The 12,153-nt window shown below is 40.0% G+C and overlaps 1 protein-coding gene across 1 annotated transcript in view; it reads left to right on the forward strand.

Moving 5' to 3' along the window:
• The first annotated feature begins 1,186 nt into the window (after positions 1-1,186).
• Positions 1,187-12,153, forward strand: part of LOC147441953 (uncharacterized) — a 42,232-nt gene continuing 31,265 nt past the window's right edge. Inside the window, exons 1-9 of the mRNA XM_086529314.1 lie at positions 1,187-2,369; positions 2,775-3,016; positions 3,112-3,383; positions 3,465-3,680; positions 3,795-3,856; positions 3,960-4,148; positions 4,245-4,526; positions 6,613-6,685; positions 6,774-6,885. Coding sequence (XP_086385440.1) covers positions 1,187-2,369; positions 2,775-3,016; positions 3,112-3,383; positions 3,465-3,680; positions 3,795-3,856; positions 3,960-4,148; positions 4,245-4,526; positions 6,613-6,685; positions 6,774-6,885 — 2,631 coding nt within the window. The remainder of the gene's footprint in view (positions 2,370-2,774; positions 3,017-3,111; positions 3,384-3,464; positions 3,681-3,794; positions 3,857-3,959; positions 4,149-4,244; positions 4,527-6,612; positions 6,686-6,773; positions 6,886-12,153) is intronic.

Raw genomic sequence — 12,153 nt, forward strand, 5'->3', positions numbered from 1 at the left:
TAGCTGTAAGTGCATTTGTGGGTGAAGAGGAGATACTTTCATCTCTTCCTACTATTCGCAATGTGTGTGCAGCAAAGAGAGCAGCTCGAAATGTCGGGAGGAATAGTGCATCTACTAATGAACGGGAGATACTTTCATCTCTTCGTATTCGAAATGTGCGTGCGGCAAAGAGAGCAGCTCAAAATGTCGAGTGGAATTCTAAGAAGCAAATTATTGAAACCTTGCTAGAGATCAAAGCCTCCTGCAATAGGATGGAGGCAATGCAAACCAATGTCTCGGATGTGGTTGAAACTTTAAGCTCTGCATTGGAGATTGAAAGTGGGATACTATGGAAATTGTGAAGAGACAAAAGCATCAAACTTGCAGAGATTAGAGAGTGAGGCATACATGAGAGAGAAACATTCCAAAATTGAGGATTCTCAAAAGATGATATTGGCATCTATTGAGAATCTTCGAAAAGAGGCTTTGCGGAGTCAACGTGAATCAAAAGGACGAATGCAAGACAATAATCTACGACAAATCATGCGAGGATTGAGAAGTATCGTCAACAAGCTCGGTGCTTTGACAAAGGTTCAAGGTTCAAGACTTTCATATATCCGAGCTACCTCAAATAAATTAAGTGCTTTGGCTAGATTAGTTCGACCAAAGCAGCGTCAAGTTTCTCAACGACCTAATCCTACTAATGGTAGAAATATGTAATGTTTTGATGTATCTTCATCAAATTGTTCTTTTTAATTAAGTCAAGCCGTTGTGTCAAATGTATTTAGTCCTACTTATGGTAGAAATATGTAATGTTATGCTGTACCTTCATCAAATTGTACTTTTTAATTAAGTCACTATCAATGTGTCAAATGTATTTAGGTTAGAGGATATTGCTAGATGTCCCAATTTATATTGATTTTTATTAATCATAAAAATGTTCTTTTAGTGACGAATCCAAATTATATCAGGTATATTGTATTTATATGAGATCTATTTGCACCTGATTTCATAGATGGTATCTGGACCACGTATATTATCACCTGGTCATGCACGACGTAGTCGACTGTGTGATGATTCGTGAAAGGCGAGGCACCAAATAGCACGAGAGAGAATAAGGCATTCACTACAAAGTACTATTGGAACTTTATTGGAGTGCAATGAAAGGCAGAGCATGCATGATGTACATGAAGGAAACTCTGAAGCCATGAATGTTAGGACAACAATGAACTTAGAAGAGGGGAATTATTCTAAAGTAGAAAAGCACTGTTTGTCCATCCGCTTTGAATATCCAACGTCTCTCCTTTTACATCACAAGTCTATGGCACCAGTTCTATCCAAAAAGTGTGTGTTGCACAACTTAGGAATCTTAGATTATGTTTGCTCCAAATGTGGAGCAAAGGCCTGGAAGGACGAAGGAAATACTATCCAAACATTTGTGGGTAAATATTGTTGCTCTGATGGAAAAGTCCAATTACTTCCTTTGAATGAGCCACCAAATGAACTGAAAGATTTGATGAGCTCAACCACAACAAGAAGTAGACAATTCTTACAAAACATTCGAGGATATAATAATGCACTGGCATTTGTGTCTCTTGGTGCCCATATCGATGAGACTATTAATTATGGTGGGAGAGGTGTATATACTTTTAAGGTTCACGGCTCTGTCTATCATAGCATTGGTTCTTTAGCGCCAGCCGAAGGACAAAATGAAGTCCCACGCTTGGCACAATTATATTTTTTTGATACCGAACATGAGTTGAGCAACAGATTGCATCATGTTTCAAATTTAGATCGTAGTATTCTAGAGTGTTTACAAGTGATGATGCATAGAGTAAATCCTTATGCAAATGCTCTACGATCTGCTGCTTCTTTGTCTGGTGATGCTATTGTACCCAATATGAGGATGGTTATTGCGGAGCATCGTTGTGATGGTTGGCAATATCTTGCTCCAAGGGGTTCTAAAGTTGCTGCAATTATGCCAGGACAAGGAGATGATAGCAATATTGGCTATCGCGACATTGTATTGAATTTTCGATACGGGGGTTTGAAAAGAATCTCCAGCATGCATGGAGCTTACATGTCCTTATTGTATGTTTTATTATTTCCAAGTGGAGAGGATGGGTGGTATCTTTATTTACAGACTACCGATGGAAAAAAATTGAGTCAAAAGCAATATTATGTCTTTCGCTTACAAATAAGAGATGATACCGTGGAGTGTCTTCTTCGAGGAGGTAGGCTATTACAACAGTATGTCGTGGATGCTTATAGTACTCTAGAGGAGTCACAGCTTTTGTGGATGCGAAATAACCAAAAAACACTTCGTGGTGAAGTGTACCAAGGATTGGTTGACATGGTTGAGACTAGAGATGGCTTAGAGAGGGCTGAAGGTCAAAATGTTGGCCGTAGAATTGTTTTGCCTTCGTCTTTTGTTGGAGGTCCAAGATATATGTTCCAACTATTTCAAGATGCAATGGCAATTGTTCGTAGTAGGGGAAAACCGGATCTCTTCATCACATTCACATGTAATCCACGATGGAAGGAAACAGATGATGCATTACTACCTGGACAAAGTGCTGCTGATCGTCCTGATGTGACTATATGAGTGTTTTATCAGAAGTTCCAAGATATGATGCATTTACTTATCAAACAAGCCGTATTTGGGGAGGTGATTGGACATGTTTTAGTGATTGAGTTTCAGAAGAGAGGTCTTCCTCATGCACATATATTGTTGATACTTGCATCCGAATATAAACCCATAAATACATTACACTATGACAAGTTGGTTTGTGCAGAGCTCCCTGACAAGAATGTGTTTCCAGAATTATTTGATGTAGTGAGTCGTTGTAATGTTCATGGGCCATGTGGTCCTTTGAACCCACGTTCTCCATGTATGGTTGATGATAAGTGTAGATTCAAGTTTCCACGAACATTTTCTACGTCTACAAATGTAAACAAAAGTGAATATCCTGTGTATATGAGAAGAGATGATGGAAGGTTTGTTACGTCTAAAAATTACAATTTAGATAATCGTTGGGTTGTTCCTTACAGCCCTCTCTTATCACTAAGATACCAAGCCCATATTAATGTGGAGATTTGCTCAACTGTCACTGCGTGAAATATCTTTATAAGTATGTCTACAAGGGACATGATCGAGCCACTGTTGTCCTTCAAGATGGTGAAGGAGCTACTGATGAGATCAAGAGTTATCTCAATGCACGTTATGTTTCTGCATCTGAGGCTATGTGGAGAATGTTTGGCTTCAACATGCATAGTGAAAGGCCAGCTATTCAACGATTGCAAGTACACCTTCCATTGCAGAATATGGTTACATTTCAAGATGGTGATGATTTATCACATTTGCTAGATAATGAGCAAAATAGAAAAACTACCTTGACAGAATGGTTTGTTGCAAATCAAAACTATCCTGAAGCAAATAGCTTCACATATACTGACTTTCCAAATGGTTGGGTATGGAATAAAAGTCGAAAGGCATGGTCTCCACGACAACAGGGTGTTTCTATTGGAAGAATGTATAATATTGTCCCTACTACTGGTGAGGTTTATTACCTTCGAATGCTTCTCAATATTTGCAAGGGATGTAAGTGTTTTGAAGACTTGCGTATGTATGATGGTCACATCTATGATACATACAAGGAGGCATGTATAGCTAGAGGATTATTGCAAGATGATGACGAATGGTGAATTTGTCTCCAAGAGGTATCTTTTTTTCAAAATGGAATGCAGTTGAGACAACTGTTTGCAATCATATTAGTCTTTTGTGAGCCACTTCATCCAGCTACTCTTTGGGACAGGTTTTGTACTGAATTTTGTGAGGACTATGTTTATGCCCTAAGGATGCGTATTTCAGATGCAAGTGTGCGATTTTGATGTGGCAAAAAATCAAGCTTTGCTTCATATAGAATTCTTTTTGCAACAACATGGCAAGAGGCTTTGCGATTATATGTTGCCTGCAATAGACTCAACATTGGTATCCTTAAGTGAAAATGGTTCTATGGCTGAAGAAACAATGTTCAATGTTGATGAACAGTGTACTATAGCAGATTGTATGGAAACTTCCTTAAATGAGGATCAGCGAGATGCTTATCACCAAGTTCTACAAGCTGTTGACACACATTCAGGGAAGGTATTTTTCCTAGATGGTCCTGGTGGCTCAGGAAAAACTTACTTATATAATGCACTTCTTTCATGAGTGCGAGGAAGTTGTAGAGTTGCTCTTGCATATGCATCCTTGGGTATTGCAGCTTTGCTTTTGAGTAATGGAAGAACTGCTCATTCCAGGTTTAAGATACCTTTGGAGCTTCACTCTGAAGCAACTTGCAATATAAAGGTAAATAGTCAACTTGCAGAACTTCTAAGGAATACAGCTTTAATTATATGGGATGAAGCTCCCATGACACATCTCTATGCGTTTGAAGCAGTGGACAGAACTTTAAGAGATATTATGCAGCGAGATACTTTGTTTGGTGGAAAAGTCATTTTGCTTGGAGGTGACTTTCGACAAATACTACTTGTTGTACCAAAAGGTAGTCGTACAGACATTGTAAATGCTTCGTTGTGCCATTCCCACATATGGAAATACACGAAGATATTGAGGCTTACCAAAAATATGCATATAGTTGATTGCGGTTCAAATTCACTTCAACAAAGTTTTTCCCATTGGGTGCTTGATATTGGCAATGGGGTTATGGATGATGGAGGAGACTTAGAGAGAGTCAAAATACCTTCACACATGATGCTTCCAGGAAATAGTTTGGCAAATCTTCTAAGCTTTATATATGGAGATTTGTGTCATTTGCAAGATCATGCAACTTTTTTTAGAGATCGATCAATACTTTCTCCACGGAATAAAGAGGTGGATTTAATTAATGACTATGCATTACAAAGAATGCCTGGAGATTGCAAAGAGTATTTGAGTGCAGATTCAATTTGTATGTAAGAGGAAAACACACATTTGTACACAATTGAATATTTGAATAGCCTTACTCTTGGTGGTGGTTTTCCACCTCATGCTTTAGTCTTGAAAGAAAATGCTCCTACATGTTGCTGCGCAATTTGGATCCAAGACGTGGATTATGCAACGAAACTAGATTGATATGCAAGCAATTTCATCATAAGGTAATTGAAGCAGAGATAGTTACAGGATCAAATATTGGAGAGAGAGTTTTTCTTCCAAGGATTGACTTTATTATTGAAAGCCATCAGGGGCTTTTATTTCAAATGAAGCGTCGTCAGTTTCCAATTAGGCTTGCTTTTGGGATGACTATCAACAAAGCACAAGGGCAAACACTTGGAATTCTTGGTCTATATCTTGAGTCATCGATCTTCTCTCATGGATAGTTGTATGTTGCAATGTCACGTGTACGAAGTGCAACTTTTATGAGGATTGTTGTCAATACTGAAAACACTCAAGCAGAGTGTTACTACACTCCAAACATTGTATTCAAGGAAGTATTACAACTAGCGAGCTCCTAACAATAAGTTTAAATTGACATTGTGGCTCTCACTTAAAGTCAGACACACTTGATGTTAAATTTTATTCATATCTCTTAGATCAAAGTATTTCCCACAGATGGATCCTTGACGCAGTGCCTCCTATGTAGTGGGTCACATCACTGAATTCATTCGAGGTATTTATCTTCTTTTTTAAATTAGTTTATTAACTTGACCTATTATTTTCTTGAGAAGATTGGCTTATACATTGACTTACTCTGTTGAAGATCCACCGCAATGGAGGGGAAGAGTTCCTGCTATGTTTTTGGTGATCTTATTTGATCAAACTCATATTATATTGTAAGAGTTTTTATATATGGTATATTTGTAGTTTTAAGCTTTTATTGCTCTACATAATTCATGGATGCCTTTGCAGAGATCACTCCCATCGAGGTTTTATCATCGTAGGTGTTTATGAAATGCTATACTTAGGTAGAGATATGTCCATGGAAGTTCTTGGATACTACCATGTTGCCTTTTCTTCGAACCACGAGCATCGTCAAATTCAAGTTAATATTTGGTTTGTGAGTGACGAGAGGCCAGTCAATGCACAACAAGTGGGGGTTGCTGGAGACCGCACTACACCATATCGATTGAGGATATTTACTCAAGTTGAAACACCACCCCGTATCTTGCAAAATGTATACAACACAGGTCCTTGGACTTATAGAATCCCTAATGTGGTCTCTCGAAGGCTACACTTTGAATAATTGTTTTGTATTGTCTCTTTGTGAAGCTGTGAAATTTCAAAGTCTTTTGAATTGCTTTCATTCCTCTCTCTCTCTCTCTCTCTCTCTCTCTCTCTCTCTCTCTCTCTCTCTCTCTCTCTCTAAATCCTTCACTAAAACAAAAGAAAGAAGGACATGATTCTCTACGGCATGATCGTCGAAGTCTTCTTTATTCTATTTCATATTTGTTCCTCTTAAACTTCCAAATCTGTGCTCTTAGAGAAGATAAAGAATGGCACGATACATCATGGTTTTGTACACCCTCAATGATGTACCTACTTATATTAGAGGTATGTAAATGTAAAATCTTATCTTTGTTACTTACTTTTACCATGAATGAGAACTTTTTGGCCTTTATTTTGTATGTTTACACGTGTAAAATTTTTTCTAGATCCTCCATTGTGGAGGGGTCCTGCACATGCTGAGGATATTGTTTGTATTGTCGAGGATTTTGAGATCCTTCGGTGCGTATAGCTTGAACTTGAATCCATATGACATTAAATGTGTTGTTACTTTTTATGTCTGAATGGTTGGTTGTTATTTTCATTGCAGGCTTCAATATTATTGCAGACATTTTGTCTTGGCATTATATGAAGCACGATATTTTAGAAGTGTTGTAGGTTATTATCACATAGAGTTTGATATAGATGATATGTGTATCATTGTACGAGAGTTAGGTCTGCAACGCCCTCTTAATTGCAACTTTTTATACGATCCCTATGGAGTGAATGAATGGATGTTTAGAATCTATTCTTTGGGTGAATCACCTCGACACCTCGGTCGCAGTGTTCGACGTGTCGGACCTTGGATCTTGAGAGTTCCAAGTAGAGTGTGCCGTAGGCTCAACTTCTCTAGATGATCGAACACTTTGATCCATTGTTTATGCATTCTAAGTACCATATTTTTTTAGTTACTGTTGGCTTATTCAAGTGGGTTTTTATCTACTACATAGGTTAATGTATGTGTGTGTGTGTGTGTGTGTGTGAGAGAGAGAGAGAGAGAGAGAGAGAGAGAGAGTGTGTGTGTGTGTGAGAGAGAGAGAGAGAGAGAGAGAGAGAGAGAGAGAGAGATTTGCGAATTGCTAATGTAGGTTAACATGGGTCATGATGTATTGGCTATTCTCCCAATACATATAAGGATGCTTATATATTTGAAAGTTAAGGAATAGTACATTTGTCAAGGATATGGTACATGGTGTTGGTGGCATCATTGGGTGTATTCATATGCTGATGGGTGGTATGGAAATTGTGGACGGTTAAGCATCACACTATGCAAAGTGTCACAAATATTGAGTGAAATAAAATTGATGAGAGTCCTACAAGAACTACATATGGTTGATATTTATTATGTCAATGTTTGTGGTTGTGATATTCAGTTGCGAAAGATATATCACAATCACAAATCTTACATTTCGGATGAAGAGTTTGAAATTTTAAAACTAATTGTGTGAAGTTTATCAATGCGTTATATTGGAGTAATCCTCATCCGTCCAATTATATAGTAGAATATGAGTCGTTGTAAACAAAAAATTTGAGGTTGTTGTAAAGACTTTGACCTAATGAACCTCTTGACACTTTTTGGCATGACAATTAGTAATTGAAGTGTTCGTATTGCGCTTATACTTTTTTAAAGTGTTTAAGTGGCCATGTTGATCATCTCTCTCTCTCTCTCTCTCTCTCTCTCTCTCTCATTTTTTGAGCTTTGAGTACTAATGCTGTCTTCTTTTCTTGCAGCCAATTAAATGGCCCACGAAATTGTGAATATTTTTCCAAGTGTAAAAAAAATTATTGTTGATGCCTTTGAAGAAAATTTGTTACCTGTTGAACGGGGATGGCAATGGGCATGGGAAGTGATTGAGAAAAACTACACTATTTGGGGGTCATATGTAGATGAAGAGTTGGACACGATTTACATCAAGTTGTTTGATCCCTATTTCTTTCCCAACATTAGGCTCATGCTCTTAAAGCAAAAGCTTGGGTTGATTCGTCATTACAAGATTTACTTGAGCTGGGTTCAAAAAATAGATTTAAGAGAAGTTTGTAGAGCTCCAGCGCAATATCTTGATCCTGTTGAAATAGCACGACTTAGAGTGCTATGCAGATATGTTCCTGAGCCTTTTTGGCAATAATGTAAAATGTTTTTTTTTTAAAATATGTCTCTTTAGTCATCTCTGTGTGTGTGTGTGTGTGTGTGTGTGTGTGTGTGTGTGTGTGTGCAAAAGGGGTTAAATGTACCAGGAGTAGTTTAAAGGGGCCAAAGATAGAAAGTGTCGGTATTGTGTGTGTGTCATGGAGAAATGTATAAAGATGCACACACACACAAACACATGCAGATTGAGGTGGTAAGAGCAAGCGAGGCCCGCGGATAGGCGGGGCACGCGAGCTAGTACTATTATAAAGGGGGAAGGGATTCCGACCCCTCCCCCTGCCACATGTCATCCTCTGACGAGTCCGACAAGTGCACACTGAGCCTGAGATGGACGAGAGAGAGAGAGAGAGAGAGAGAGAGAGAGAGAGAGAGAGAGAGAGAGAGAGACTGTGTACTATGCGCCGGCCAGCTCAGCTTCACAAGGGCTTTCAAAGCCTCTCCTCTCTCTCTCTCTCTCTCCTCTCTCTCTCTCTCACTCTCTCTCTCTCTCTCTCTCTCTCCTTCTCCTCATCTCTCTCTCTCTTCTCGATGTCTTTCCATTTGACGACAAGCAAGGGCAAGCGCACTGATATTCTCTCTCTCTCCTCTGTCTCTCTCCTCTCTCTCTCTCTCTCTCTCTCTCTCTCTCTCTCACTCCTCTCTCCTCTCTCTCTCCTCTCCTCTCTCCCTCTCTCTCTCTCTCTCTCTACTCTAGCAAGGCGGCAAGCAAAGTCAGAGAAAGGGCAGTCAGCATCACATGAGGAGGAGGTACCGGCAACAATTAGCTGCTCCGACGAAGGTCCCGCTTCCACACATGTTGAGTGTGTGTGTGTGTGTGTGTGTGTGTGTGTGTGAGAGAGAGAGAGAGAGAGAGAGAGAGAGAGAGAGTTTTGCTTGCAAGTGTTTGTGTCTCTCTTAGCCAATCAAAAACGTGAGAGAGAGAGAGAGAGAGAGCTCTTAGAATTTCTTGCAGCCCATTTTCGGGAAAGTTCAAGTTTCCAAACATACAAAATTCCTTTCCTTGAATTTGCCAAGAGGAAATTTTAAGAAATGAGGTTACTTTTTCACGTTTTTACACTATTTTCTATATTTTGGGGTGGAATTTCTCCCTTTTCCCTTGCTCTCGATCGGCATTTTTGCAATTGAAAACAATGGAGGTTATTAAGTTGCGACACATTTTTCCCGAACACTTGCTTTCTATCAACGCTTTCTCCCTTTAGACTGTACACTCACTCATTAGTCACAAAGTTGTTTACACTGCATCCGCTGAGTGTCGTCACCTGTGCATGTGTCTCTGATCCAATTAGAAATGTGTGTGTGTGTGTGTGTGGTGAGAGAGAGAAGAGAGAGAAGAGAGAGAGAGAGAGAGACAGGAGAGAGAGAGAGAGAGAGAGAGAGAGAGAGAGAGAGAGAAGAGAGAGAGAGAAGAGAGACGATCTGGAACAGAGACGGGTGAGAGACCCCTAGCACATATTTCAGATCCTTTTATTGATTTATTATAATTCAGACAAGCGATGCTCATAAGAGTAGAGCATGGTGGAGTGAGTGAGATCGAAAGAGCAGAGAGAGATAAAGAGACAGAGAGATTTACTAGAAAGAGGAGATAGAGATGAGTGGGAAGATTGTCTTTAGAAAGCAGAGATTGTATGCATCACACTTAGAGAGAGAGAGAGAGAGAGAGGGAGAGAGAGACCCATCAGAATCTAACTTGGCTCAGGAAAAGACACGCTTTATCCAAAACATGCTCTGATTACAACGGCTTACATTGGAGTGAAAAAGAATAAAAGCCGCTTCAAATTTCACTAAATTTAGTGTTATCTTTTTCTTTTTAGTGTATTCTACCTTCTCAAAATGACCTAAAAACTAACTCATTTGTGAGTAAAAAGGCTTTGAAGCCGGTCCTATAAAAAACCTTTCTCGAGCAGTGCCTCATATGACGGCGGACCACCTGAGAGAGAGAGAGAGAGAGAGAGAGAGAGAGAGAGAGAGAGAGAGAGAGAGAGAGAGAGAGAGAGAGAGAGAGAGAGAGAGAGAGAGAGAGAGAGAGAGATCAGCGCTCCAGTAGAGAGAGTGCCAGTCAACGTTCTACAAAAAATCATTTTTCCATATGTATACCTTCCTTGCGTTCTTTTCTTAACCAAGATGTTTAATTCAGGAATGATGTTAATTAGCCTAGAAGTCATTATCCAACTGGATATTTTTTCAAAATGTACAGGGCCAATCATATATAAGGCGGGGGTTTCCTCGCCTCCAAGCAATGGCAAGCATATTTGGAGTGTTCACTGCACAAACGATGAGAGAGAGGGGGGGGGGGGAGAGAGAGAGAGAGAGAGAGAGAGAGAGAGAAGAGAGAGAGAGAGAGAGAGAGAGAGTTTTGCTTGCAGGTGTCTGTGTCTCTCTTAGCCAATCAAAAACGTGAGAGAGAGAGAGAGAGCTCTTAGAATTTCTTGCAGCCCATTTTCGGGAAAGTTCAAGTTTCCAAACATACAAAATTCCTTTCCTTGAATTTGCCAAGAGGAAATTTTAAGAAATGAGGTTACTTTTTCACGTTTTTACACTATTTTTCTATATTTTGGGGTGGAATTTCTCCCTTTTCCCTTGCTCTCGATCGGCATTTTTGCAATTGAAAACAATGGAGGTTATTAAGTTGCGACACATTTTTCCCGAACACTTGCTTTCTATCAACGCTTTCTCCCTTTAGACTGTACACTCACTCATTAGTCACAAAGTTGTTACACTGCATCCGCTGAGTGTCGTCACCAGTGCATGTGTCTCTGATCCAATCAGAAATGTGTGTGTGTTTGTGTGTGTGGGTGAGAGAGAGAGAGAGAGAGAGAGAGAGAGAGAGAGAGAGAGAGAGAGAGAGAGAGAGAGAGAGAGAGACGATCTGGAACAGAGACGGGTGAGAGACCCCTAGCACATATTTCAGATCCTTTTTTTGATTTATTATAATTCAGACAAGCAATGCTCATAAGAGTAGAGCATGGTGGAGTGAGTGAGATCGAAAGAGCAGAGAGAGATAAAGAGACAGAGAGATTTACTAGAAAGAGGAGATAGAGATGAGTGGGAAGATTATCTTTAGAGAGCAGAGATTGTATGCATCACACTTAGAGAGAGAGAGAGAGAGAGAGAGAGAGAGAGAGAGGGAGAGAGAGACCCATCAGAATCTAACTTGGCTCAGGAAAAGACACGCTTTATCCAAAACGTGCTCTAATTACAACCGCTTACATTGGAGTGAAAAAGAATAAAAGCCGCTTCAAATTTCACTAAATTTAGTGTTATCTTTTTCTTTTTAGTGTATTCTACCTTCTCAAAATGACCTAAAAACTAACTCATTTGTGAGTAAAAAGGCTTTGAAGCCGGTCCTATAAAAAACCTTTCTCGAGCAGTGCCTCATATGACGGCGGACCACCTGAGAGAGAGAGAGAGAGAGAGAGAGAGAGAGAGAGAGATCTCAGCGCTCCAGTAGAGAGAGTGCCAGTGAACGTTCTACAAAAAATCATTTTTCCATATGTATACCTTCCTTGCATTCTTTTCTTAACCAAGATGTTTAATTCAGGAATGATGTTAATTAGCCTAGAAGTCATTATCCAACTGGATATTTTTTCAAAATGTACAGGGCCAATCATATATAAGGCGGGGGTTTCCTCGCCTCCAAGCAATGGCAAGCATATTTGGAGTGTTCACTGCACAAACGATGAGAGAGAGAGGGGGGGGGGGGGGGGGGGGGGGGGGGGGGGGGGGGGGTGGGAGGGGGGGGGGGGGGGGGGGGGGGAGGGGGGGGGGGGGGGGGAGGGGGGGTGGG

The sequence above is a fragment of the Adiantum capillus-veneris genome, chromosome 14 (assembly GCF_014529385.1).
Source record: "Adiantum capillus-veneris isolate H3 chromosome 14, ASM1452938v2, whole genome shotgun sequence".
Classification (NCBI taxonomy): domain Eukaryota; kingdom Viridiplantae; phylum Streptophyta; class Polypodiopsida; order Polypodiales; family Pteridaceae; genus Adiantum; species Adiantum capillus-veneris.